Source organism: Microtus ochrogaster, unplaced genomic scaffold (assembly GCF_000317375.1).
Source record: "Microtus ochrogaster isolate Prairie Vole_2 unplaced genomic scaffold, MicOch1.0 UNK18, whole genome shotgun sequence".
Lineage (NCBI taxonomy): Eukaryota > Metazoa > Chordata > Mammalia > Rodentia > Cricetidae > Microtus > Microtus ochrogaster.
The window spans coordinates 5,048,724-5,074,189 of NW_004949116.1; the positions used below are offsets into that span (position 1 = coordinate 5,048,724).

The 25,466-nt window shown below is 45.2% G+C and overlaps 1 protein-coding gene across 1 annotated transcript; it reads left to right on the forward strand.

Annotated features, from left to right (window-relative positions):
- Positions 1–2,532: 2,532 nt before the first annotated feature.
- On the forward strand, positions 2,533–19,848 carry Nom1 (nucleolar protein with MIF4G domain 1). The gene is made up of 11 exons (XM_005367463.2): positions 2,533–3,514; positions 3,787–3,914; positions 5,441–5,636; positions 7,644–7,967; positions 9,482–9,592; positions 10,052–10,219; positions 10,998–11,119; positions 14,900–15,032; positions 15,458–15,589; positions 18,329–18,438; positions 19,536–19,848. The coding sequence occupies exons 1-11, from the start codon at positions 2,552–2,554 to the stop codon at positions 19,708–19,710; spliced, it is 2,562 nt and encodes an 853-aa protein (XP_005367520.1). The 5' UTR covers positions 2,533–2,551; the 3' UTR covers positions 19,711–19,848.
- Positions 19,849–25,466: the final 5,618 nt, after the last annotated feature.

Below are 25,466 nucleotides of genomic sequence, written 5' to 3' on the forward strand. Positions count from 1 at the left end.
ACTCTATTTTATGCCAAGCATCCACCCTGGTACCCACTAGCTGTTTGTCTCTGACTCCAGCCCTTGAAAGATAAGTCCCTATTAACACTGACTCAAAGACCCCATATACAACCATGACTATCTATTTGTTATGATATGACTAACTGCTTTTTTTTTCCTTCTGTAATGGTCCAGATGATCCAACATTTCAGAGGACCTCTGTTGGAGTTTCCTCTGAGTTCTACATCCAGAACAGTTTCAAGACTGCTGACTGAGATGATCAAGCCTTACAGAATACTCCATTCAGGACTTGATCATAATTCTAAATCTTCTTTAGGTCCCCATAAGATTATCAGTGCTCCCAATCAGCAGGAAGTAGCCTGGAAAACCATGCTCACATTCCCAAAAAATGGATTATGGATATTTATCTTTGTTTAGAGTGTTGGTTACAGTTGTTATGGAAAATGGTCTGGAAAAAAAAGCTAAACAAAGGAGATTAAATTCAGAGTTCTTGTTTTGTTTTTTTTTAAAAAAGGGGGGGAATAATTGCTGTGGGACAATGGTCTTGTATTGTTTTTAATAAAATGCTGATTGGCCAGTAGCCAGGCAGGAAGTATAGGCGGGACAACCAGGCAGGAAGTAGAGGCAGGGTGATGAGAACAGGAGAATGCCTGGAAGAGGAAAGGCTGAGTCTACAGTTAGAGACCCAGATGCAGAGGACACAAGATGAGAACGCCTCACTGATAAAAGAAACCAAGCCACATGGCTAACACAGACAAGAATAATGGGCTAATTTAAGATGTAAGAGTTAATAAGAAGCCTGAGCTAATAGGTTAACCAGTTTATAATTAATGTAGACCTCTGTGTGTTTCTTTGGGACTGAATGGCTGCAGGACTGGGCAGGACAGAAGCTTCTGTCAACACTGTAACTTGCTTACACAGATACCCAAAGATTGTTTTGGGCAGCCTTACCCTCTTAACTGAACAGACCAGTTTTAGCTTGCTTGCATAGGTATTGAAGGTTTTCGTGTGGTTTTTGCCTTTAAGAAAAACCCTTCCCAAGCCAGGCGGTGGTGGCGCACGCCTTTAATCCCAGCACTCGGGAGGCAGAGGCAGGTGGATCTCTGTGAGTTCGAGACCAGCCTGGTCTACAAGAGCTAGTTCCAGGACAGACTCCAAAACCACAGAGAAACCCTGTCTTGAAAAACCAAAAAAAAAAAAAAACAAAAAAAACAAAACCCTTCCCCATACCCTTTCTTCATGGCAATCTCAAATTCGTCTCAGAGACGGTTTGTTCTGCTAGCAGCTAATCAATGAGTCTTTTAATCATAACTGGATTGAATCTATGGTCTTTTCCCAGGGATCACAAACGCTATAACACCTAGATGTCCTATACCTCCCCTGAACACTTGGAGGAGTGATACCACCCATAGTGGGATGAGCCCTCCTACACCAAAAATGTCTCAGCAACTTGCCTACAGAGCAATCTGGTAAGGCATTTTCTGGTAGATTCCCTCTACCCAGATGACCCCAGCTTGTGTCAAGTTTAACATTAACCATCACAGCAACCATCACACAGAAACGTCATCCTCTTCCAGACAGGCTTTGTCCTCCTGCTCTCATTAGCACCCACTCTCCATCCTCCTCCTGGTCATTCTCCTGGGATCCCAGAGCATTCGATAACATCCACACTCTTTCCTGGACATCACTGGTGAAGACACTGAGGCTGTATATTCAAACAGGAGCTGAGCCATTACTATAGTGATAACAGTGACCTTGTCAACTCATAGCTCTATAGACAGATATTGAGCATGAGCCAGACAGTGTTCTAAACTCCACACCTCACATGTTCACTCTATGAAGTCAGCAATATCTTCACATTCATCAAATGATAAACTCTTTGCTTCAGAAATCACTCTTCTTACAATGTGACCTTCAGGCTCTGCTCCTGAAAACATAAAATGCTATGTATTCAAATGTATTTGCCACAAATGTATTTGTTGTCATTTCTAACATACAAATGTCAGAGATAACTAGTCAGTTGTAGTGCTGTGAGACTGGGGTCTTACTACTAGGGAGACTCAACTAGGAAGTGCTTGAGGCTGAGAGTTCAAGGCCAGCCTGTGCTACAGACTGAGATGTCTCAAAAGGAGAAAGAAAGAGGATACACAGAGAAACAGTATTGACTGCCTTCCTTTGGGTTCACATGCATGCATAGAAAAACAAGGATGTGTGGAAGTTAGAGCTAGGGTGAGCTCCGCTGTGCACCCCAAAACAAAGTGACCGGGTTTCAACTTTTTCTTTCCTTCCTTCTTCCCTCCCTCCCTTCGTCCCTCCCTCCCTCCTTCCTTCCTTCCGTCCCTGGCTGTCTAGACTTGCTCTGTAGTCCAGACTTGCCTCAAGCACCGGCTTCAGTTTTCAAACTCAGTGTCTGTGACTCTGCCCTCCCACCAGCAGAGGGCACAGCCCTCCCATCCCAACTTTTTAGTCTCACAGAAGCGCTAGTCCGGTAGTTCCGCCCCTAGCGGAAGTCGTGCACTGGGCATCCCGGAAGTTAGCCGTATCTGTAGGCATGGGCGCTGCAAGCCGCAGTGGAGCGCACCCGCGCAGGGTCCGCCCGAAGCGTAGGGGCGGTCGCCGCGTTCCGGTTGGTGGGGAGGGGGCCCTGAAGCGGATGCGGTTGGCAGTGGAGAACTTCGTGCGGGCTACCTCCGAGAGCGAGGCCCTTCAGGGCTGCGAGGACCGTGGCGCTGTGCCACGCTCCCGGCCCGGCGGGCGAAAGAGCCGCAAGGAGCTTCGTAAGGAGAAGCGACACCTGAGGAAAGCGCGGCGCCTGCAGTGGACGGTGGACTCCGGGACCGGGGACAGAAAGGGTAATGTCGGTCTTACCGGCGGCCGGGAAGCTCCACCGCCCTCTGACTCACGACCGACCCCTGCCACGGCCACAGCGAACCCCACCAAGGCCAAGGCTTCCTCCGCTAACATTAAGGCCGCCGCGACCCAGAATAAGGTTAAGACTTCCTCTTCTCCGGCCACGGCGGTGTCACCTAAGGCCAAAGCTAAAGGTGGCCCCGGGAAACTCGGTCCCGCCACCTCCGCCGCTCGGAAGCGGGCACTTCTAGCAGCCAACGAGGAGGAGGACCGAGAGATCCGAAAGCTGGAGCGTTGCCTCGGCCTAAACAAGCGCAAGAAGAAGGGCAACGGCAGCTCGGTGCCTCTCAGCTTCGCGCGCGACGGACTAGATTACATTCTGGGGGCCCTGGAATGCGGGAGAGGCGGCGGCCTGTACGAAAGCAGCGGGGAGGAGGAGGAGGAAGCCAAAGCGGAGACTGAACAGGCACTGGAGAGTGACCTAGAGAACAGTTCTGAGGAAAGTGAGGAGGATTCAGACTCGGAGGATCAGGAGGATGTAAACTCGCACAGGGAGGAAGAAGCAGAGGGTAGGACGCTAGAAAATAAAGGGAGTAAGAGAGTCCGTTTTGCAGAGGCCGTTGAAAAGAGCGAAAGTTCTTCGGAAGACGACACAGAAAATGAGGTATGGCGCCAACATCGTGTAAGGCCCTGGGCTGTCATTCCAGACGGGGTGAGGGGGCAGGGGACACAATGACAGCCACAGCCTGCCCAGGGAAAGGCCAACCCAGGCCATTCCAGGCATTCGCTCAGTAGAACGTCTCTGTCGAGCAGCCGTGTCCTGTAATGATAGTTGCTCCAAATCCTCAAGAGGCGGGTAGTATTTGAGTAAAGAGGAAAAATACTAAGTTTGTCGACTGTAAATTTTTTTTTTGTGATTTCATTCCTGTCTTCAAGGGAAGGCACTGTGTTGAAAGTGATGGAAAGTACATCCCACCTCGGTTGCGGGGTGAGGAAACAGTGGATGTCCACAAGAAAGAAGAGCTGGAAAGGCTCAAGAAACACGTTAAAGGCCTCATTAACAGGTAACCTTATACAACGATGGCATATTATCAGTTAGCTATAGAAACCATCTAAAAAGCGAACGATGGGGCCAGGACTAGACAGTGTTTTAGATCCTTGTTCTTGGTGTGAGATAACTGGATCACTCTTGAAGAGGTAGATGCTCAGCTGTTTGGTATTGCCCTTTCCGTGTTTGAAGACCTCCCACGGGTCATTCTGAGAAGCAGGAAGAAACAGGTCAGGGTTTTTTCTTTCTGTGTCATCCCAGGAACGACCAGCTGAAGTCACCCTCCCTGTGAAAGTGAATTCATCTGCTGGTGAACAGGGTCCTCCGTCGCCGTTCGCTTCGTCATTTTAAGAATAAAACATCAGAGGGTTCATCAGAAGCCACGTGGGTGGGGATTTGTCAGTTACCTTTCCCTATTGGCTGTCTAGACTTAACCTGTGGATCAGAATCGTTTGTCTAAAGCCCTTCCCTTCTTTCATGTCCCTCACTTGGCCTCATTCGGGCCCCTCTTCCAAGCCCTCTAAAGATGACCACTGTCCTGGCCTCTAGCACCTCATCTAATTTTGTCAGGTTTCAAATATGTATTGTCCTTTTATTGCTTAACCTATTATTATAGATCACTGGGAGTTACAAAGACGGGGAGGTAGGGGGAGCGGTCCTTAGAGGGATCACCCCCAGCTTGTTTTTACAGTTAAAAACAAAACAAAGAGAGAACTGGGGATGTGGCTAAGTTGGTAGAGTATTCATCTAACATGCACAAAGCCTAAAGCCCTAGCTTGCCAGGCCGCATAAGCCAGGCATAGTGGTACATGTCTGTAAAGTCTGTAATCCCAGAACTCTGCAGTTACGAGGAAGAGGATCAGAAGTTCGGGATCATCCTTGTCTAGACAGGTAGTTTGAAGCCAGTTTTGGATACATGAGACCCTGTCTCAAATGAAACTGACACAGCGCCCACAAGTGTTCCAGGTCACATCCTTTTCACAGGAGAGAGATTGAGACTGAGTCTGTGCAGTTTTGTTCCATGAAGATTGGGTGACTGCCACCATTATCAAGATGCATGGTTACTCTATCACACAAGGTTCTCGCGCCAGTCCTTGTCACACCTCCTCTTCCTTCCTTTGTGCTTTCTCTTTCTTTTTTGTTAAAGCCCATACTGTTTCCCTAATATCCTGTAATTCCATCACTTCCTGTTGTTTTGACAGCTGGTTCAGTAGTAAGCACAGGTACACAGAGTGTGTCTGTGTCACATAAGAGATGAGTAAGTTCATGTTTTTGTTTTTAACTCAACACCTAGGCGTGATCACTGCCTCTGGGGGATAGTAGATCAGGCCACCTGTGGGCAAATGTACAGACGTAGAGAGGATCCTAGGGTATGATTCAGTGGCTATGCACCGCTAAAACATGGTTTCATTATTTCAGGATTCTAGAGTGTGTTAAGAGCAGTATGCACCAGGTTTTTGTGGCAAAGTTAGGGTGGTTTCTGGATCATATAATATCCATAAAACAGAATGTATTAGTAACACTGCTCATACTTCACTGCAGGCTGAGCGAGCCAAACATGGCATCTATAAGTGGGCAGCTGGAGGAGCTATACATGACCCACAGCAGGAAGCACATGAATGACACCCTGACTGCTACCCTCATGGATGCCTGTGTCACTGCCTCAGCCATGCCCAGCAGACTGATGATGGAGCATGTCCTCTTAGTCAGCATCCTTCACCACACAGTTGGGATAGAGGTACACCTGTGCCATCTGGAATAGTATTCCACGTGGAGTCAGTGAGTTTGGGGAGCTTGGGATGGGAGAGATTGGCCTAACTACCTCAGAAGCCCTGTTCTGCAGGGTCTACATTGCCGTCTTGGGAATTGTGCTTCTGTAGTGCTCTTCCCACCCCCAAGGGTATGCTTGTTTTCACATGCCAATGCCCGAGTCCATTTTCTTGCTATTACAAAGTGTAATGGACGCCCTGGACAGCTTTCCTGGTGCCCCATAATCACAGTAATTGACACTGTTCTGTGGCTGCTGTGGTGCCTCCCCCATCCCACTCCACACTGGGACAGTTCAGCAGACTTAATCAAAGTGATTTGAGTGCAGACGGCATTTCTGTGAGTTATTTTAAAAGTCATAGATATGACCACCGCAGCACATCAGGAATTTACTTGATTTGAAAACCTGAAATTATCGGTCCTACTTCCCATTTAAACCTTTGCTAATAGCGTGCAGGACAATGAGATGACCTGTTCAAGGGGAAGTCATTTCGTACTTTAGCTAATGGCGTCCGCTCAAGCTTGTGCCAGATCTGCTGCCTTCTCAGGGTGCTGGTTCCCATCGAACTGTGCTGAGAAAAACCTCCCAGGAACTCATGGAAGGGAAAAAATATGAAAGGGTCTTCTCAGCTACTGGGGCCTTCTCTCAATCAGTTAACATTCAGGCCTTTGCAGGTTTTGTGCTAAAATTCACATATCAGAATCAGTGTTGCCAGTGTGAGGTTTTTTTCCTATTTCTACATTATACCAGTATCTTTAATTTTAAAAACATTAATAGAATTTAAATTTTAGGTGGTTACATAATTGGACCTAATTGTGTGCTGAAAACATGCCTCAGTTAGTGTCTCAATGCTTCTTGTGATCCTGCTAACATTCTACGTGATTTGATGGTGGGACTATTATTAGGAAAGGATGTGCTTTGGGCTCTCTTCAGTGAGAAGACCTGAGCTGGGAATCAACTCTCAGGCCTTTATTTTGGGCCTCCAGAAATCAGTATTGCCAGTCTTTCTAGCTTTGTTGTTTTTCAGTCTAGCAGTCCTGTGTGTAGTTGCCCCTTATACTCTGAGCTATATGTGGATCTCATCTGCCTTTGTACATCCACATGTCTTCCCTGATGTGAATTTTAACAGAAATATGCACTGGGCCAACTGACATTGAAACAGATTTTGACTAGCAGCCCACAACTTGCTCATCCCTGTGTAATTCCTGGAGATCCAGAGCAAATGCTGGGAATCACACTCAGTGGTGCTTACCCTGCCAGTCTGCCCCACGTCACTATGAGCAGCCCTTTATTTCCCATATATCACAGCTGCCTCACTCATCTCCCAGCTGGATATCCTGCAGGAGAAAGTAGTCACAAGATGATGCTACCAGCAGCGGGGGGTACTGCCATTTCTACCTTCACTGCCTTTGTTCAGAACCACCACAAGTTGAAATCCTGGCCTTCCCCATACATATGTATTCATACAACTTATGAATTGTAAATAGATGTTCCAGAACAGCAAAAGAACAGCACCAAAGCGACCTTGCCCAGCTTCACCAGGCATCTGCTAGTTCTCGGCCTACTGCTCTCCCCTGGCTATCACCCTTACGTGTATTCTGACACCAAAGTTGGGTCATCGGGTGGGAAGCAACCTCCTTTATGCGGAGCCATCTTGCTATCACTTCTGAAAGGAATTTCTAGGGAGCCACAGTGACTCCAAGGGAAGCCACCACTTCTTTGATGATTCCAAAGACATGAGAGTATTTTTATAGAAAAGGTTTCTATGCTGAAGCAAGCACTCAGTACTATGTTTGTTATCTAGAATCTTTTCATCAGTATGTGAAGCCTGAGTTACTGAAGTCTGCATTCTTAGTTACCAGCGCCCCTGCTGGAGTTCTTGTCCCACCTGGATTTGTGTGTACTTTATGGGTATTTGTGCAGTTTGACAGGCAGGATCCCAGAATACCATGGTGACATTTCTTCCATCTCCTTCAGGTTGGTGCTTGTTTCCTTGAGGCTGTGGTGAAGAAGTTTGATGATGTCTATAAAGATGGAGGTGAGGGGAAAGAACTAGACAACCTGTTTACCATGATTGCACATTTGTACAACTTCCACGTGGTACAGTCTCTCCTCATCTTTGACATTTTGAAGAAGCTTATTGGAACTTTTACGGAAAAAGACATTGAACTGATCCTGCTGATGCTGAAAAATGTGGGCTTTGCATTGAGAAAAGATGACGCCTTGTCACTTAAGGAGCTGATCACAGAAGCCCAGGCCAAGGCCAGTGGGGCAGGCAGCATGTTTCAGGACCAGAACAGGGTAGGAGTGCCACTTGACCTGCTGAGTGACCATGAAGCACGTAGAGTGTAAATGAGTAGCTGGCTGAACACTGCTAGTTCATGCCCTGCTGCTCCTTGTTCTCTTCTGCCTTACTTAGTACTCTGACTTTCTCTCTAGTCTGCAGACTGACCTTGGTTTTGAGGAATCTGCTTTTGTTTCCTTGGTTTTTTTGAGATGAAGTCTCACTATGTAACCCAAGCTGGCCTCAGGCTCATGATCTGGTGTGGGAAGTCGTTCTGTACATGTGTTGTTCTTATTGGTTAATGAATAAAAAAGCTGCTTTGGGCCTATAGCAAGGTAGAATAGAGCTAGGTGGGGAAAACTAAACTGAATTCTGGGAGGAAAAAAGGTGGAGATGAGACACCATGTAGCCGCCAGAGGGAAAGAAGCAAGCTGCCGGCTGGAACCTTGCCAGTAGGCCATGAGCCTTGTGGTAAAATATAAAATAATGGAAATGGGTTAATTCTAGATGTAAGACCTAGCTAGAAATATGCTTAAGCTAGTGGCCAAACAGTATTGCAAATAATATAGTTTCTGAGTGATTATTCTGGGGCTGAGCAGCCTACAGTGATCGATACACTCTTCTGAGTGCTGGGATTACGGGTGTGTACCACCACACCCTGTTTGAACCTTGTTTCTTCATTAAGAACTCATACATATTTTATGATTATAAATGGTTTGTTTGCCCTCTCAGAAGCTATTTCCCACGCTTGGGTGTCAGCAGCAGAGGCTTAATCTTGCCAGTTTCCTTTGTCAAGGCTCCCACCCCATCTGAGGGGTTAGGACAGCACCTGAGAAGCCCGGATGTGACCTGTTGAAGATCATCAGTGTGGGAACCTGGGGGCCTGACTAGGAAGGAGAAGATAAGGCCCAGGGAGCCAGGATTTTTTTTCTTGGTGGAGGGAAATCTGAGCTATTTATTTATCTGAGCTTTTATTGACAGCTGTTCTACTCTGATGGAGACTTTGATCCCAGTGTAGGAAAGATGAGAGATGACAGAGCAGGGGGAAGGTTTCAGGAATCTCTAAACAAAAGTAGCATGTGTGAGTGTGGTGCCAGTGGGTGTCACCTTGGGAATCAGAAGTAAGTGACTTTTGGAGGGGCAGGGACATGGGATGGAAATTTGGGGTCACCCTGTAGGACATACAGGAGGAGATCTGAGGCTGGAAGGGAAGGTGACAGCTTCTGAATATTCAACTTGGCATCTAGATAAAGTCTGGAAGAAGGGTTTGCAAGGAAGGATTCTGGTCACGCTCACACCAGGGCTGGGGTTGTGGGGGTGCAGAAGAGAAGGCCTCCAGATAGTGAGACGCATCTATTTTAAGATACTCTATCGCTGAATGAACTGTTAGAGGTATCACAGACTGCCTCCAGACTATCAGTGTTCTCCATCAGTGGTGACCATGTGCTTCAGCCATGATGTGTTTCTCACCATGTGGAATCCTCAGTGGCTGTTAAATGATGCCTTCGGATGCTTTTCCTTTTCCTTTAAGGTGCGATTCATGTTGGAGACAATGCTGGCCCTGAAGAACAATGACATGCGTAAAATCCCTGGCTATGATCCTCAGCCTGTGGAGAAACTAAGGAAGTTACAGAGAGCTCTGGTGAGTGACACCCTATTCTGGTTTGTCCTGAGTCTCCATGCCATCATGGACTCATTGTGAACAGTGGTCATGCTATGCCCAGCACAAGTCTTAAAAACTGTATATCTGTAGTGAGATTGTGGAATCTCCATGCACAGGAATCATCAAGTTGGTTGAGTGCCCAGTAAGAGTCTCCTGAGGTGTCCAACCTGTAGTCTTGCCATGCAACGTGAGATGGTTACTGTGGGCATTCTCACATAGTCATTGTTGCAGTCCAGGTCACACACATTTGGATAATGGACCCATAGACTTCACAGACAGAACACTAAGAGTTGATGGCTCTTTCTGACATTTTCCCAAACAGACTAACTGTTCATTACCATAGTCATACACCCAAACTGCCTTTTTCAAACAAAGCATAAGAAAAGTTCAGAGTGTGAGTCAGCCAAAGCTCTTCACGAAGCCTTTTCTTTTAATCAGGTACGCAATGCTGGCTCAGGTTCTGAGACTCAGCTTCGAATCTCCTGGGATGGCATCTTAAATGCAGAACAGACTGGTCGCTGGTGGATTGTGGGGTCTGCATGGAGTGGGACCCCAATGATTGACAACAGTCATCAAACGCTCTTACAGAAGCCGCCTGCAGGAACGGTATGAAGACCCCAGTGGCTGCCTAGCCTGCTGTGTTACAAGTCTACTCTGCTTAAAGTAGCTCCCTGTTAGTCCTGAGTATTCATGAAGTGTACCACACAGGCTTATCAGGATGCCTCAGAGAAGTAGCTCCTGTTGGCATATGATTAATTCAGTTTCTCTGTTCTAAGAATTTTTATAAGTTCCAATACCCATTGGGTAGTGGTGGTACACACCTTTAATCTCAGCACTCAGGAGGCAGAGGCAGGTGGATCTCTGTGAATTTGCAGACAATCTGGTCTACACATTGAAACCCTCTCTCGAAAAACCAAAAATGAAAAAAAAAAGGTTCCAAGACCCAATTTAAATAAAATCTAGAAATTGAGTGTAATGAGAAAGGGGTAAAGAGGAAACTCGCCTGAGAGGAGCTGTTGTTGGAACTCGGGCACATGCTGTTCCCAGGAGGTGTAGGTTCCAGTCCCTACTGTGGATTCAAATTGTGACTCCGATTTCCTTTGTCTTTCCTTCCTGGGGACCTTGGTCTTACTTCCAGACTCTGGCAGCAGCTTGTATCTGAACTTGATCTTCATTTGATAAACAGATCTGATCCACAGAGCAAATCCAACTCCTGAGAAGGCTCCCACTGCGCTTTTTTTCCTTATGTGCTCAAATGTGTATGTTACACTTTAGAAATTCAAGTTCAGAAACATGCTATGCTAAGAAACAGTGTCCTGTTTCTGAGGAAACGTCTTCCATCAGGATGATGGGAGGGTCTGGACACTGACTGCTTTCTTTTCAGATGAGCTCCAAGATCCTGGAACTTGCAAGGAAGCAGAGAATGAACACTGATGTCAGGAGGAACATATTCTGCACTATCATGACAAGTGAGGACTTCCTGGATGCTTTTGAGAAGCTGCTGAAGTAAGCATTGGTGTGAGCATTTTGATCTGTTATTTAGTAGACATACTGTACATAGATCTAGGTTCAGCTTTTGGCTAGTCTGGGTTTCTGGGTTCCATGAGAAGCTCATGAGGCATTGACCCGTACTAGTGCACCCTTGTAAGTAGTTATGTGCAGCATCAGGTGAAAGCTTGATCGGCAGTGTTTAAGTAACCAGCCACATGATTGTCGGGGCTGTTGCTTGTCGGGAATTATTATCTCTATCTTTCTGACTCGTAATATAAAGCTTACAATATAGTTCCTGTAATTAGTTGTAAATTTTACAAAGTGTGTCTAAACAGTTGAATGTTAAATCCTCCTTAACTGGTTCAAACTTAAAAATAAGTGCAAGTCTGATGATTGGGTTTTCTGAACTGGGCCTTGTTGACATGGAAACCTTGAGCTTGCTTATGCTTCTGAGACCTTGCTGTTTGCTGAATGTAGGCAGCACTGAGTCCCTCAGTCAGTTTCTGTCTCTGAGAGACTTTGTTAAAGGAGGATTATCCTGTCCAGTCAAAGGGTCCGACTTGCCCATTGCTAGTCAGTTGTCAGAGCCTGTTCTAACAGAGTCTACCTGGAAGGGGGGGAGAGGGGGGGCTGAGGCTAAAGAACTGTTAGATTGAGAGAAACTGAGACAGAAAACACAGGGTATATTCGGGAGACTGCCAGCTTACTCTGTACAGCCCTGAGTTTATTTCAGAGCCTGCTTATACACAAAAGCATAACAAAGTACACACAGACCTTCAGAATCCTGTTCTTGGGCATTCTGTCTGGATGTGCCCTCAACTGGCATTCACCAGCCTGTGTTCGTTCGATAATGTACTCTTTCTCATTGGCAAAATGCCCTTTCCCATGGACTTAATCAGATCTTTCTCACAGCCCTCAAGGATGCAGGCAGGGCAGGCAAGCTTGAACTCAGATTCAGATGCCTTTTAAGTCAGAATTGACTCCAAATGGAAACTGAGCCACCTGTGGGCTCCCACAGTCAACTTTCTGTCTCTGTGATAGAATGCCTGAGAAAATCAACTTGAAGGAGGAAAAGTTATTTGGGCTTAAAGTTTCAATCCATGGTTCCCTGACCCTGTTGCCCTGGGTAGTGGTGGGACAGTACATCATTGCAGAAATGTGGTAGAAAAGACCTGCTTATTTCGTGGAAACTGGGAAGCAGAAAGAAGATCTAGCTTCCCTGCATTCTCTTGAAGGGCATGTCCCCAGTGACCTAACTTCCCTCCCACTGGGCCTTCTCAAGGTTCCTTCACTTCCAATAACACCATAGCTTAGGGACCAAGCCCTCAGCACATGACCTTTGGGAAATGTTCCAGTTCTGACTGATGTCCTTTATGCCAAAAAGTATATTTCCTTCACTGTTCTCTCATGGCCTAGTTAGCATTAACTGTCAACTTGGCACAAGCCTAGAATCACCAGAAAAGAATCTCAATAGAGTAACTGTATGTAACAGGTTGTCTGTGCATGTGTCTGTGAGGGACCGTCTTAACTGCTGCAAGACTCAGCCCACTGTGGGCAGCACCATTCCAAACAGATAGTGCTGGGTTGAATAAGGAACTAGCCGAGGATGAGTAAGCCAGAGGGTAAGCCAGTAAGCAGCATTCCTCTGTGGTTCCTGCCCTGTTTCCTCAGTGGCAGATTGTCACCTGAAAGTGTTAGCTAGATAAACCCTCTCCAAGTCACTCTACATCACATTTTGATCAGAAAAACATAAGAAATCTAGAGCATTCTAGTTCATGTCAGTGTTTTCAAACTTTTAACATTGCTGGGCATGGTGGCGCAACCTATATTATCCTATAACATTGCTGGGCATGGTGGCGCAACCTATATTATCCTATCACTTGTGCTGGGCATGGTGGCGCAACCTATATCATCCTATCACTTGTGCTGGGCATGGTGGCGCAACCTATATCATCCTATCACTTGTGACGCTAAAACTGGTCAGTCTTTCTTCCAGGTCAGGTGGGTACAAAAGGAAAGGCATATCAGACTTAACAGTGACTCCCTGCCCACCCCACTTGTCTTCATGAAAATCATTAGCCAGACTGGGATTGTAATTCAACAGTGTGAGGTCCTTGACTCCGGCATTCCAGCATTGCAAGGTTTTTTGGGTTTTTTTTTTTTTGTTTTGTTTTGTTTTTTTTGATCACTGTCTATTCTTGTACACATGTCACCCCAAGGATTGCTATCGTACAGCTGAAATGAAACTGGCTATTTGGGTGGCCCACATACACTTGAAAGGCATACTGCTTCTGTTGGGTTTTGTTGCTTGGGAACAGTGTGGGGGTAACATGGCAGCAGAGTTGCTATTTTCTCCTAAGTCATACATAGAGCTTCTGCTTTTGTTTACAGCTCCTGGATTCAGAGGACAGTCAGCTAGGGCTAGGAACATGGCTCAGTGGGTAGAGGTCTTGTTTGGCATGTGCAAGGCTGTGGGCTCAACTCCTAATGCCCTCCAAAAGAAAGAAGACAATTATCTTTAATCGCCAGAAACCCCAAGGCTGTATGTTCTTCCACTGATGGGTAGACTGACTGTGGGCCCTCTAGGCACATGGGTTGCTTGTCAGTCAGCTCTGCAGAAGACAGGGCAGCAAGGCTCATACAGCAAGGATGGGTCTTAAATATTCTGTACCTGGGACAAGAACCAGACTTGGACAGCTACTTCATGACTGTTGACATGCAGAACTAGAGGCACAGAAAACACATCTGTAGTGGCCTGTGTTTCAGGGAGAATGCCCTGCTGCAAAGGGAGGAAGGAGGTAGAGGGACTGTAGAATTGTGTTTTCACTGGAGTGGTTGCTGTTTGACCCTGTGGGCCTGTCCACACTCACAGGATTGTACACAGGAAAGAATGCATTTTGTTGTGAGTTTTACCTGGGAGAAGGGTATTTGGGAGGTTTGAGACAGGTCTCCTTGTATAGGTCAAGCTGGTCTTAAGCTCACAAATCTCCCCACCTCAGCTTCCCAACTGTTGGGTTATTGTTATACAGCACCAGAGCTGTTACCATAAGTTATACAAAAAAATAAAATAAAAACAAAAAAGTACCTGGCGAAAGCCTTTAGTCCTGGCGCTCAGGAAGCTGAGGCAGGTGGATCTCTGAGTTCAAGGCCATCTTGAACTTGGTCTGCGGAGTAAGTTCCAGGACAGCCAGGGCTACACAGGGTTAGACAGAGTTTCTCTGTCTCAGAACAAAACAAAAAAAGTCAAAGTGTCTGGTGAATTGGGTCAGCATTTAAGAGTACTTGCTACTACTCTTCCACAGAACCCAGGTTTGATTACTAGTGCCCACGTGGCAGCTCACAAACGTCTGTACTCCAGCCTAGGGCCTCAGATGCCTGCTTTTGATCCATATGGGCAGTAGACATGTAGGTGATGCACAGACATACATGCAAGCAAAACACTCATAGACATAGAAAATTTAAAAACATAATTTAAAAGAAAAACAAAAAGTAAAGTGATTACCTTAACCACCCCCGGCTTCATGGCATCACAGGAGAATCGTCTGTGTTTTCTGCAAGAACCAGTCCTTGGCTTTTACTATTGTACAGCTTGGGAGCTGTGCTGTGCTTCAACATTCTGTCACATCATAGGTCACTGAGGCCCATCAGGGCTGGGAACAAGCTTTGGTTGTGACCAGTATGTGACTGCCATCACCATCTTTACCGACTCCCTTTCCACTGGACTCCTCCAACAGGGAGGATTTATATTGCCCTAGAAATTGAAGTAGTATACATTCTTAGTCTGGTTGTTTTTAGGCTTGGGCTGAAGGACCAGCAGGAGAGAGAGATTGTTCACATTCTCATGGATTGCTGCCTGCAGGAAAAAACCTACAACCCTTTCTATGCTTTCCTGGCTAGCAAGTTCTGCTGCTATGAAAGGAGATTCCAGGTAATGTAGAAGACCACCAGTACATCTGCCTGGTTCATTATCCCACCATGGACCTTTTCCATGCCAGCAGCCAGGCCTACCTGCACTGGAGAAGATAGAACAGTGGAGCAAGGTAACAAGAGCCCAAAACATCCCGAGGCAGCTTGTCTGCACAGCTGGAAGATTGTACCAGGCTGGCTGGACACCTCTCTAGTGTTTCAGGCCACTGCTATCTAATAACTGGTTGTTGCTAACAACATTTCTTCAAAGCCATGTGTTGACATGTGGGGCAAAACTACAACCAAAAGGAACTTCTGTGATGGTGTCAAGAAGTTGCTTAGTTGTGATTTGGGTTATTGACTAGAGAGTACCTTTAAAGTATGTTCACGGTGAGTTGTTCCAGTGGTTTGCTGATTTTAACTTTTTTCTTCTTTACTGTTAACTAGATGACTTTCCAGTTTAGCATATGGGACAAATTTCGGGACTTAGAAAATTTGCCAGCCACTAAATTCTCAAATTTGGTTCATCTGGTGGCACACTTGTTGAAGACAAAATCACTTCCACTTTCTATCCTAAAGGTCTGTATAATGCAAGAAATTAGTAAAATTCTTTCTATTTGGTGTATTTTAAAATGCCTTTACTGAACCTCTGGAGTGTTTTTTTCTTTCTTTCTTTTTTTGGGGGGGGATGGGGGTTGTTGGTTTTGGTTTTTTGAGACAGGGTTTCTCTGTGTATCCCTGGTGTCCTGGAACTCACTCTGTAGATCAGACTAGCCTCAAATTCAGAGATCCACCTGCCTCTGACTCTCCTGTACTGGGATTAAAGGTGTGTGCCGCACCAACACCCCTAGCTATAAAATGTTTTCATTATCATAGCCATCACAGAAAATATCTAATCAATACATAATATAAATTTACTTAGAAAATTAGTGTCAAGCTACAGGGTTTTCTTTTTTGTTTGTTTGTTTGGGGTTTTCCCCCCTTTGGTTTTATTTTATGTGTGTGGGCTTGCATGTGCTGAATTCAGAAAGCAACTTTCAGGAATTGGTTATCTCTTTCCACCCCATGTGTTCTGAGAATCAGCTCAATTCATCAATGTTGTTGGCAAGTTAGTTTCCTGCTGAGCCATCCCATCAGCCCCGTTACAGGCTGTTTAATAACCAAGCTCTAGTTATACAATGCTGAACCGGTCACAGCTCATCTGGAAGCGTAGAGTGAAGAGGATCTTCAGGTTCACTGTGATAAACACCGTGTTGCTGTAATAAACAGGATGACCAAAAGCAGCTTGGGGAGGAAGGGGTTTATTTCACTTTCACTTCCAGGTGACAGTTCATCTCAGGGGGAAATCAGGACAGGAACCTGGAAGCAGGAGCTGATGCAGAGGTCCTGGAGGACTGCAGCTCTGCCCGCCTTCTTATAGAACCCAAGCCCCCCAAGCCCAGAGCTGGCCCTACTGCAGTGGGCTGGGCCCTCCAGAATTAATCTCTACAGCCCATTTTATGAGGCATTTTTTCAACTGAGGCTCCCTCCTTTCAGATGACTCTGACTTGTGTAAGTTGACATACTACTAGTTAGGACAGACTCCTCCTTTTAAAGACATAGTTGTGGATCTTCACTGCAAAATACCATAATGCTGTCTATTCCTACCTGAGGCACCAGTACAGAAGACAAGGAAGCCTAGGCACAGGAGGTAGGATTCAAGATGGGCTGCCAGTGTCCTAGAAAATCCTTCTGTCCTTCTGTGACAGGTCTTCAGTGTGGTGTCCTGTGTGCATTGTCCTTCCTGGCTTTCATCCAAATATCTGCTGACAATTTCCTTGTGACTGTGAGAAGTGGGCAGGAGCCAGCTGTGGATGATAGGGTTCTCTAGTGTAACAACATATTGCAGAAATCTCTCCATATATAAAGGGGATTTATTAGAATGACTTACAGTTTGCATGCAGTTCAGCTGATCCAACAATGACTGTGAGCAGAAAATCCAAGAATCTAGTAGTTGCCCAGTCCATGAGGTTGGCTATCTCAGCTGATCTTCCAAAACAGTAGTCTCCAATGCCAGTAAAGTAGTCTCCAATGCCAGTAAAGGAATGGGCTTGCTAGCAAGGCAGGACAAGGAGGCAAAGAGCAAAAGCTTCCTTTTTCCATGTCCTTATATGGCTTCCCGCAGAAGCTGTGGCCCAGATTAAAGGTGTATCTTCCCACCTAAACTCTGAGTTAGAAGTGGATCTTCCTATTTCAAATTAAGCAGAAAGTTCCTCACAGGTGGGGTTTTAGTTCCAGGTGTAATCAAGTTGACAGTTGAGAATAGCCATCACAGGGCCCTAGACACATCCCTGACCCTGTTCCTGGGTTCTTGTCTGTGCCCTAGGCTCTTCTCAGGGGAGCCACTCTACTGTGGTGCGCATCCTTGTTCCTAGCCATGCTTTCGTGCTTTCCTGTGCCTGTGTCTGTAAGCAGAGTATATGTGGGCATAGCTCAAGTCTCTAGGCAGTGCCTAGTTACCTGCTGTACCCTGTATTTCTGTGTTTTTTTTCTTTGTTACGAGCATGGACAATTTTATTAGCATTTTAAAAAGGAAAAAGTACAGATAAGCTGTATAAAGGAAAAATGACCATGCCATTTAAGCGGGCATGGAAGTAATCACAAAACAAAATAAGCAGCTTCAGGGTAAAACTGGAGGCTGTTTTTTTGTTTTGTTTTGTTTTGATTTTGGTATTTCAAGACAGGGTTTCTCTGTGTAACAGCCTGACTGTCCTGGAACTCACCTTATAGATCAGGCTGGATTCAAACTCACAGAGATCTGCCTGCCTCTGCCTCCCGAGTGCTGGGATTAAAGGCGTGTGCCACCACTGCAGGATTGGAGGCTTTGGAGAAAGAATTAAAAAGCCCAGAGTGTTAGGGGAAGCATGTTTGGAAGCTCCATTTAAGTTCAGTTTGATTTTGTTTTGCTGTCTGGGTCTTTGAGTAATGACTTTGGCGTGGAAGTCCACGGTGTAAGTATAGCATCCTAATCCTATTGCTAAAATTGAGAAGCTTTGTGCAGTCACGCTTTTCAGGGAAACATGTACATATGTGCATGCTAATTGGCCTCTCTGTGCAGAGTTGTAACTCAGGAGTGGCTGCTGCAGAGGACAGAGGCAATACCTGTTTCCCCTCTACTAAGTAAACCTAGCTTTGCCATGTAGCTCACAGCCTGGGAGCCAGCCCATCTTGCCCAGCAGTGCTCTGTACTTAACAGCAGTTGGTGTTGCAGAGAGCTTGTCACAAATCATGGTAACACTGAATCAGCAGGATGATGTTTTCCTATCTCCTGACCCTTAGGTAGTTGAGTTCAGTGAATTGGATAAACCCAGAGTTCACTTCCTACGGAAAGTGTTGACCGAGCTGTTGATGGAAATAGAAGAAGAAGACCTGGGTTTAATTTTCTCAAGGTACGTGCCCAGTATTTCCTGATAAGACATGGGAAAAGAGCAAACATTGCCATTTGGGAAAGCACGGAGGGTACTCCCATTTCACTCCTGTCGGCCTATAATGCCAGGGATGTGCCTAGCACATGATTTTAGACCGAGTTCACATTACAGTATCTATGCACAGGATTGCCTGATGGAGAACGTGGTTTGTAACACGTGCATATGTTAAACTGTTACTTGGGTTTCATTTCATGTTCTTCCTATGAGGTGCCGACATTTCAGGCCTCTCTCTGTGCTAAGCATACGCTTCTACCACTGAGCCTCATCCCTAGCCCTCAAGAAGTTCAAGTGAAAGCTGGGCATTTCGGTTCACACCTGTAAGCCCAGAATTTAAGAAGCTGAGGCAGAAGAATTGCTATAAGCTCAAGGCCAGCCTGGTGAATTCAAAGCCAGGCCAGGACAAAAAGTAAGACCCTGTCTCAAAAAAAAAAAAGAATTTTTATTTTGCTTTGCTTTTTGTTTAGTTGTTCATTTTATTTTGTTTTTGGGACAGAGTCCCACTATATATCCCTGACTAGCTTAGAGCTTGCTTTGAAGACCAAACTGACCTTGATCTCACAGGTCTGTGCCTGCCTCTGCCTCACCAGTGCTGGAATTAAAGACTTGTACCACCACACCCAGAATCCTACTTTAAAAGCAACCAGTTATAGCAGCTCATGTCGGTAGTCCTAGCACCTCAGAGACTGAGGCAGAAGGATTCCAAATGTAAAGCCCCCCATACTGCTTTATCCAGGTGTAGAGACATTCCTGTGGTCACAACTCTTCTAGAGGCTGAGCAAAGAGGGGGGGGGTGCTTTGAGTCCAGGAGTTCAAGACCAGCTTAGATAGTATAGCAAGGTTCTGCCTAAAAATAAATTCTCTTAAATAAGGGACAGGGTGGGGGTGTCTCAGTAGCAGAGTACTTGCCTGTCTTATGGAAGACCTTGAGTTTTATCCCATCATCCAAAAAAACAAAAACAAATGCCTGAAAGTAGGTTTTACCTTGTTGCTTGAACTGTCAGGCACTGAGATCTGGAAGACCAGCCCCTCCCTGACCTATGTCTCCAATTTCCTTTCAGAGTATCTGACAACCCAAAGCTGGGAATGTTGCAAGAAGGCCTGAAGCTCTTCATTAGCCACTTCTTACTGAAGCACACACAGACTCTCCAGAGTGCTGAGGAAGCCAATCTGCTAAGAGAGAGGGCAGGCCTTGCATCCAAGTCTTTACAGGGCAAAGCTATCCTAAGAATGTAGCCAAAGGACACGGAACATGTAGCCAAAGAGATGATATGTGTGAACTCAAAAGCCTGTTCTGCCTCTGTAAGAGTGGGGAGTATTATGCCATGGTTTGTCACAGTTTAAATACTATATTATCAGACTTTTTTGAACCCAGGGTTGTACTGGGTTTTTGTTTTGTTTTAGTTTTTCGAGACAGAGTTTCTCTGTGTAGCTTTGGGGCCTGTCCTGGCACTAGCTCTTGTAGACCAGGCTGGCCTCAAACTCACAGAGATCCACCTGCCTCTGCCTCCCAAGTGCTGAGATTAAAAGCATGCACCACCACCGCCCGGCTGGTTATACTGTATATTTTAAATGTATTTGTATGTATATAGCAGATCAAAGGGAAAGGGGAGAGAAGATGGGGACATTAAGCTGTGAAGACCGACCTTCTAAAAAATTAGTAATTCAGAAGCTGGGCCAAGCATGGTGGTACGCGCCTCCAATCCCAGCTCTCCGGAGGCAGAGGCACAGGTGGCAGATCTGTGAGTTCAAGGCCAGCCTGGTCTACACAGCGAGTTCCAGGACAGCCAAAGCAAATCATTTTGGACCCTGCCCAAAAAAGTTCAAAAGCTAAGTTACCCTGGTGATTAGAATCTGATATCTCCCATTCATCAATCCCACCTTGGGGACTATTTGATAAGACAACTTCAGATAGGTATTGGGTACCTGATGATAACAGAGAGAGGTAGGAACACTTGTGGTGGGTAAGTAAGGAATGGCCTTGAATGCATGAATACTCTTTATTTTACAGCCTTAAAGTTTGCTTCTCTTTCAAATGCTGTAGACTTGACTAGCTCTGATCTTCAGTTGTTGGAAAGCAACTAAATCAGAGCCCTTCCACCCAGCAGTGTTCTGTGTAGAGTGTGCATTCCAGGAAGGGCGGCACAGACCAGGAATGCTGCTCCTGGGTGAGTCACCTCTTCGGTTTGAGTTTTGAACAGCATGTCCCTGTAGCAGTGTGAGGTAACCATGTGTAGTCAAGAGATGTTCATGCAGATCCCGGAGGATTGAGCTCTGAGGTGTTGCTGTGACCCACACCTGGCAAGAGCAGTGGAAGGAAGGGTTGCCTGGGTTCATACTGTGTAGACACAGTCTGTCACGGTGGAGTGCCATGCAGCAAGAACTCAAGACAGCTGGTCACATTGCATCTGCGGTCAGGAAGCAGCAAGATGGACACGGGTGCTCAGCTCACTTTCTCCTTCTTACTAAGTCCAAGACCCCACCCATGGGAAGGTGCCACCCATGTTCAAGATGGGTCTCCACCTAAATTAGCCCAATCAAGAAACTCACTTTGAACCTCCAGAGGTTTGCCTTCTAGGTAACTCTGAATCCTATCAAGTTGACAGTGTATACATTTGGGGGCTGAGAGTACAGCTCTGTGGTAGAACATTTGCTTGAACCCTGGGCTCACTCCTTAGCTTCACTCAGAAAAGAATGTATTTTCTTATTTTTTCTAAGTTTTATTTGTGTGAGAGTGTGTGGATGCGTGTGTGAGTGTGTTTGGAGACCAAAAAAGGGATCCCTGGAGCTGGAATCTTAGGTAGTTGTCAGCTGCCAGTGTGGGTACTGGGAACCAAACTCAGGTCCTCTTAAAATAGCAAACACTCAACCACCAAGCCAGATCTCCAGCCCTAAATGAGTCTTTGTTGTTGTTGTTGTGTATGTGTGTGTGTTTTGTTTGTTTTATGAGACAAGAGTATCTCCAAGTAACCCTAGTCCTGGGACTCAATATATAGATTTAGCTAGCTTCTAACTCACAGAGATCCACCTGCCATCCCTAACCCTGCCCCAAGTGATGGGATCAAAGGTGTGTAACACTATGCCAGGCCCCAAATACGTACTTTTAAAATTGTATCATACCTGCATTTGAAAAGTACTGCAAGGCTTGAGACGACAGTAATTCTTTTCTCTCTCTCTCTCTCTCTCTCTCTCTCTCTCTCTCTCTCTCTCTCTCTCTGTGTGTGTGTGTATACACATGTACTTCTTATCATAAAGATTAAGAACTAATGTAAAAGCTAGGCAGTGATAGCACACACCTTTAATCCCAACACTTGGTATGCAGAGGCAGGTGGATCACTGAGTACAAAGCCAACCTGATCCATATAGTGACTTCCAGGACAGGCAGAACTACATAAAGAACCCTGTCTCAAACAACAAACTTACTATAAAACTATAACTCAAACAAACTATAAAACCACTTTTTTTAAATGGGGAATTTCATCTATAAAATAAATGTTGTAGGAGCTGCGGGCTGCATTCCTGCTGCCCCAGCTCCCAGCTGCCTAGGTAGCTTATGCTCCGAAATAACAACACACAAATTGTATTCATTTAAACACTGTTTGGACCATTATATCTAGCCTCTTCTTGGCTAACTCTCGCACCTGGACTAGCCCATTTCTAATAATCTGTGTAGCCCACGAGGTGGCTTACCAGGAAAGATTCTGACCTGGTGGCTGGCTGCATCACGTCTACCCTGGAGAGAATTGCATGGCGTCTGAGCTCACTTTCTCTTCCTCCCAGCATTCTGTTCTGTTTACTCCACCTACCTATGTTCTAACCTATCAGGTTAGCAGTTTCTTTATTGATTAACCAATAAAATCAACAGATATGACACTCCCACATCATTTCCCCTTTTTCTGTTTAAACAAAAAAAAGCTTTAACTTTAACATAGCAAAATTACATATAACAAAACAGTTATCAAGTAAGAATTATAGTTATAATATTTACATCTATTTTATATTTTATTATAACAATGGAAAACTATTTTTTAACTCCACCAAAAACTTTAGAAGGATATAATATTACCTAAGCAAACAAGAAGTAAGTAACTTTTAAAATTTTAGAAATGACAGAGACATCTCGCTGCCTTGACAGTCACCCAAAGTTTTTTTGTATCGTTGGGGCATCCATCTTTGGCCTACAGGCCCACAATATCCAGCAGACATTTCCATGAAGCAGGAAATTTTAAAGGCAGTTTAGTCACTATCTGCTGTGTCCTGCAGAATGTCTCAGGCTCTTTCATGAGTCAGGAACCCCAAAGAATCATCTCACCTTTAGGCAAGTTTAGCAGTCCTCTTTCTGCGGGTTTTTTGTGTCCGGTTTATCCAACAGTCCAGGCAAGAGCAGTTTCTTGTCCAAATGGCTATCAAACTCTATAAGGATCCTCTTTGATGTCCATCTTTCTCTTGAAGTAGATTGGTGTTGTCAGGAGTAGATGTGTCTCATTGTCACGAAAAGTCCTAAGTTACAAAAACATTTAAAATGCCATATTCTATAATCTTTGAAAGATATGAAGAATGCCTATCTAAAATATATCTATGTACATTTAGAAAATCTTAACTAACATGACTACAAACCTGACTATTATGATTATCTATTAACAACCTATATACATTACATTTTAAGTGAACTACACAATCACACAATCAAGATCAGAAATACATATACATATAACAAAATTGACCTTAAAATCCAGAGTCTTCTGTTTTGTGTTAATTTCATTGGTTAAATAAAGAGACTGCCTCAGCCCTTTAATAGGACATAAAATTAGGTAGGCGAAGTAAACAGAACAGAATGCTGGGAGAAAGAAGCTGAGTCAAGTAGTCACCATGATTCTCCCACTCCAGACAGACGCAGGTTAAGATCTTCCCTGGTAAGCCACCTCGTGGACTACACAGATTATTAAAAATGGATTAGGTTGTTATGTAAGAGCTAGCCAATAAGAGGCTACAGATAATGGGCCAGGCAATATTTAAAAAAATACAGTTTCCATATAATTATTTCGGGGCATAAGCCATGCGGGCTGCCGGGTGCCAGGGACGCAGCCCCGCTGCTCCCTCAACAAATGAAGATGTAAACTTTACTTTAAAATAAACCTCTTTTAAGCTGTTTTTTGTAGTGTGTCACCACCACTGAGTTCTGAGGCTGGCTTGAGTCTATGTGAGAAGTTGGCTTGGGTCCCATAGGAAAGAGTTGCTTCCGCCATCCCAGAAACTGCTGATACAGGACTGTAAGATTATTCATACCTAGTTCATCACCAGACTCTTCCCTTTATCATGTGACTTTTCCTGCAAAAAATCAAACTTGTTGGCTACAAGATGGCTATGGTCATATTCAAATGGAGGGAACTGCTGCACATCACAAGGTGAGCCTTTTCTGACAACTCTCGCTTGGACAGTGTCTGGGTGGTTTTTTATTTCTTCTGTGTTTATTCTTTTTGTTTGTTTGTTTATTTGAGGCAGGGTTTCTCTGTGTAGCTCTGGCTGTCCTGGAACTCTGTAGACCAGTCTGGCCTTAAGCTCAGAGATCTGCGTGCCTCTGCCTCCCAAGTGCTGGTCTTAATGGCGTGTGCCACGACTCCCACTTGTTTATTCTTATTCTACAGTAAGAAGCAGCACCCTTCCCTCCATTTGATAGCACTACGGACTTCTAGATCCCTGTATTACCTTAGTATAAGGCAAGGAGCTATGACCTGTTTTATCTGTGTGCAGTGACTTGCTTGCATGTATGTTGTGAGCTGCCATGTGAGCCCTGTGAACCTGGGTCCTCTGGAAGTGCTCTTATCCACATAGCCATCACTCCATGTTACTTTAAACTGCCTGTGTGATTGACATGCGAACCATTTCAGTGTGTACAGTTTGATGAGTTTGGGCATAAGTATGCCTACATGAAACTGTCAGCACCATCAGGGTCATGAGTACATCCTCTGTTTTCCAAAGTCCATTCCCATCCCTTCATTATTACTGTGGCTTGGGTATGGTTGGTGAAGTCAGTGTCAGGTGTGTTTAAGTACATGACCCAGCTGTTAGCTGAGGTAGCTGTGCAATAAAGGACGATGCCAGAACCCTTGAACCAACTGCCCCAGTCTTGACAAGCACTGTCCTACTCTGCTTTAGATCATGGAAAGGTGATGTCGTGTAGTGTCTGTGTCCGGCTTATTTCACTCTGCATGGTGCCATCCGTGTGGTCACAAATGACAGGACTGTTCTGAGATGGCTAAGTGTGTGTTATGTGTTCAGGCCATGTTCCCTCTATCCATTCACCCCTTCATGGACACTCAGGCTTTTGTAGGTGCTGCTGCAGTGAACATGGGGTGCTGTGTCTCTAGCACTCAGACCTCAGTTCCAACAGTGGGCTTACTGCACTCTATGACATTTCTATTGTTAATTTTTTTTGAGGAACTTCCCCCCCCTGTTTTGCATAATAGCTGTACAAATTTTCATCCCCCACACACAGTACAAGGACTACCTTTTGTTCACACCCTTCCAACACTTGTTAGGTTGTTTTAGCAGTAGCCATACAGATAGGGGGAGGCAATGCCTCACTATGGTTATGATTTGCATTCCCCTCCTGATGAGTGATGTGCACCCTTTCCGCACTCCTGTTGGCCTTTTCTGTCTACTTTGGAGAAAAACTTATTCAGATCCTTAGCCTGTTTTTTGTTTGTTTGTTTTATCAAGTTTTGAGGGTTTTGTTTGTTTTTTTCATTTAGTTGTATGAGTTCCTTATGTATTTTGCATATTAACCCCATATAAGATACAGGATTTGCAAATGCCTTCACCCATCCTGAAAGCGACCTTTCTATATTTTATTATTTGGGGTGTGTGTGTGTGTGTGTGTGTGTGTATGTGCTGTGGCGTACACCTAGCGGTCAGAGGACAACTCAAAGGAATTGGTTCCTCCTACTTGGAGGTAGGTACTGGGGATTGAACTCGGATCACCTTGGAACAAG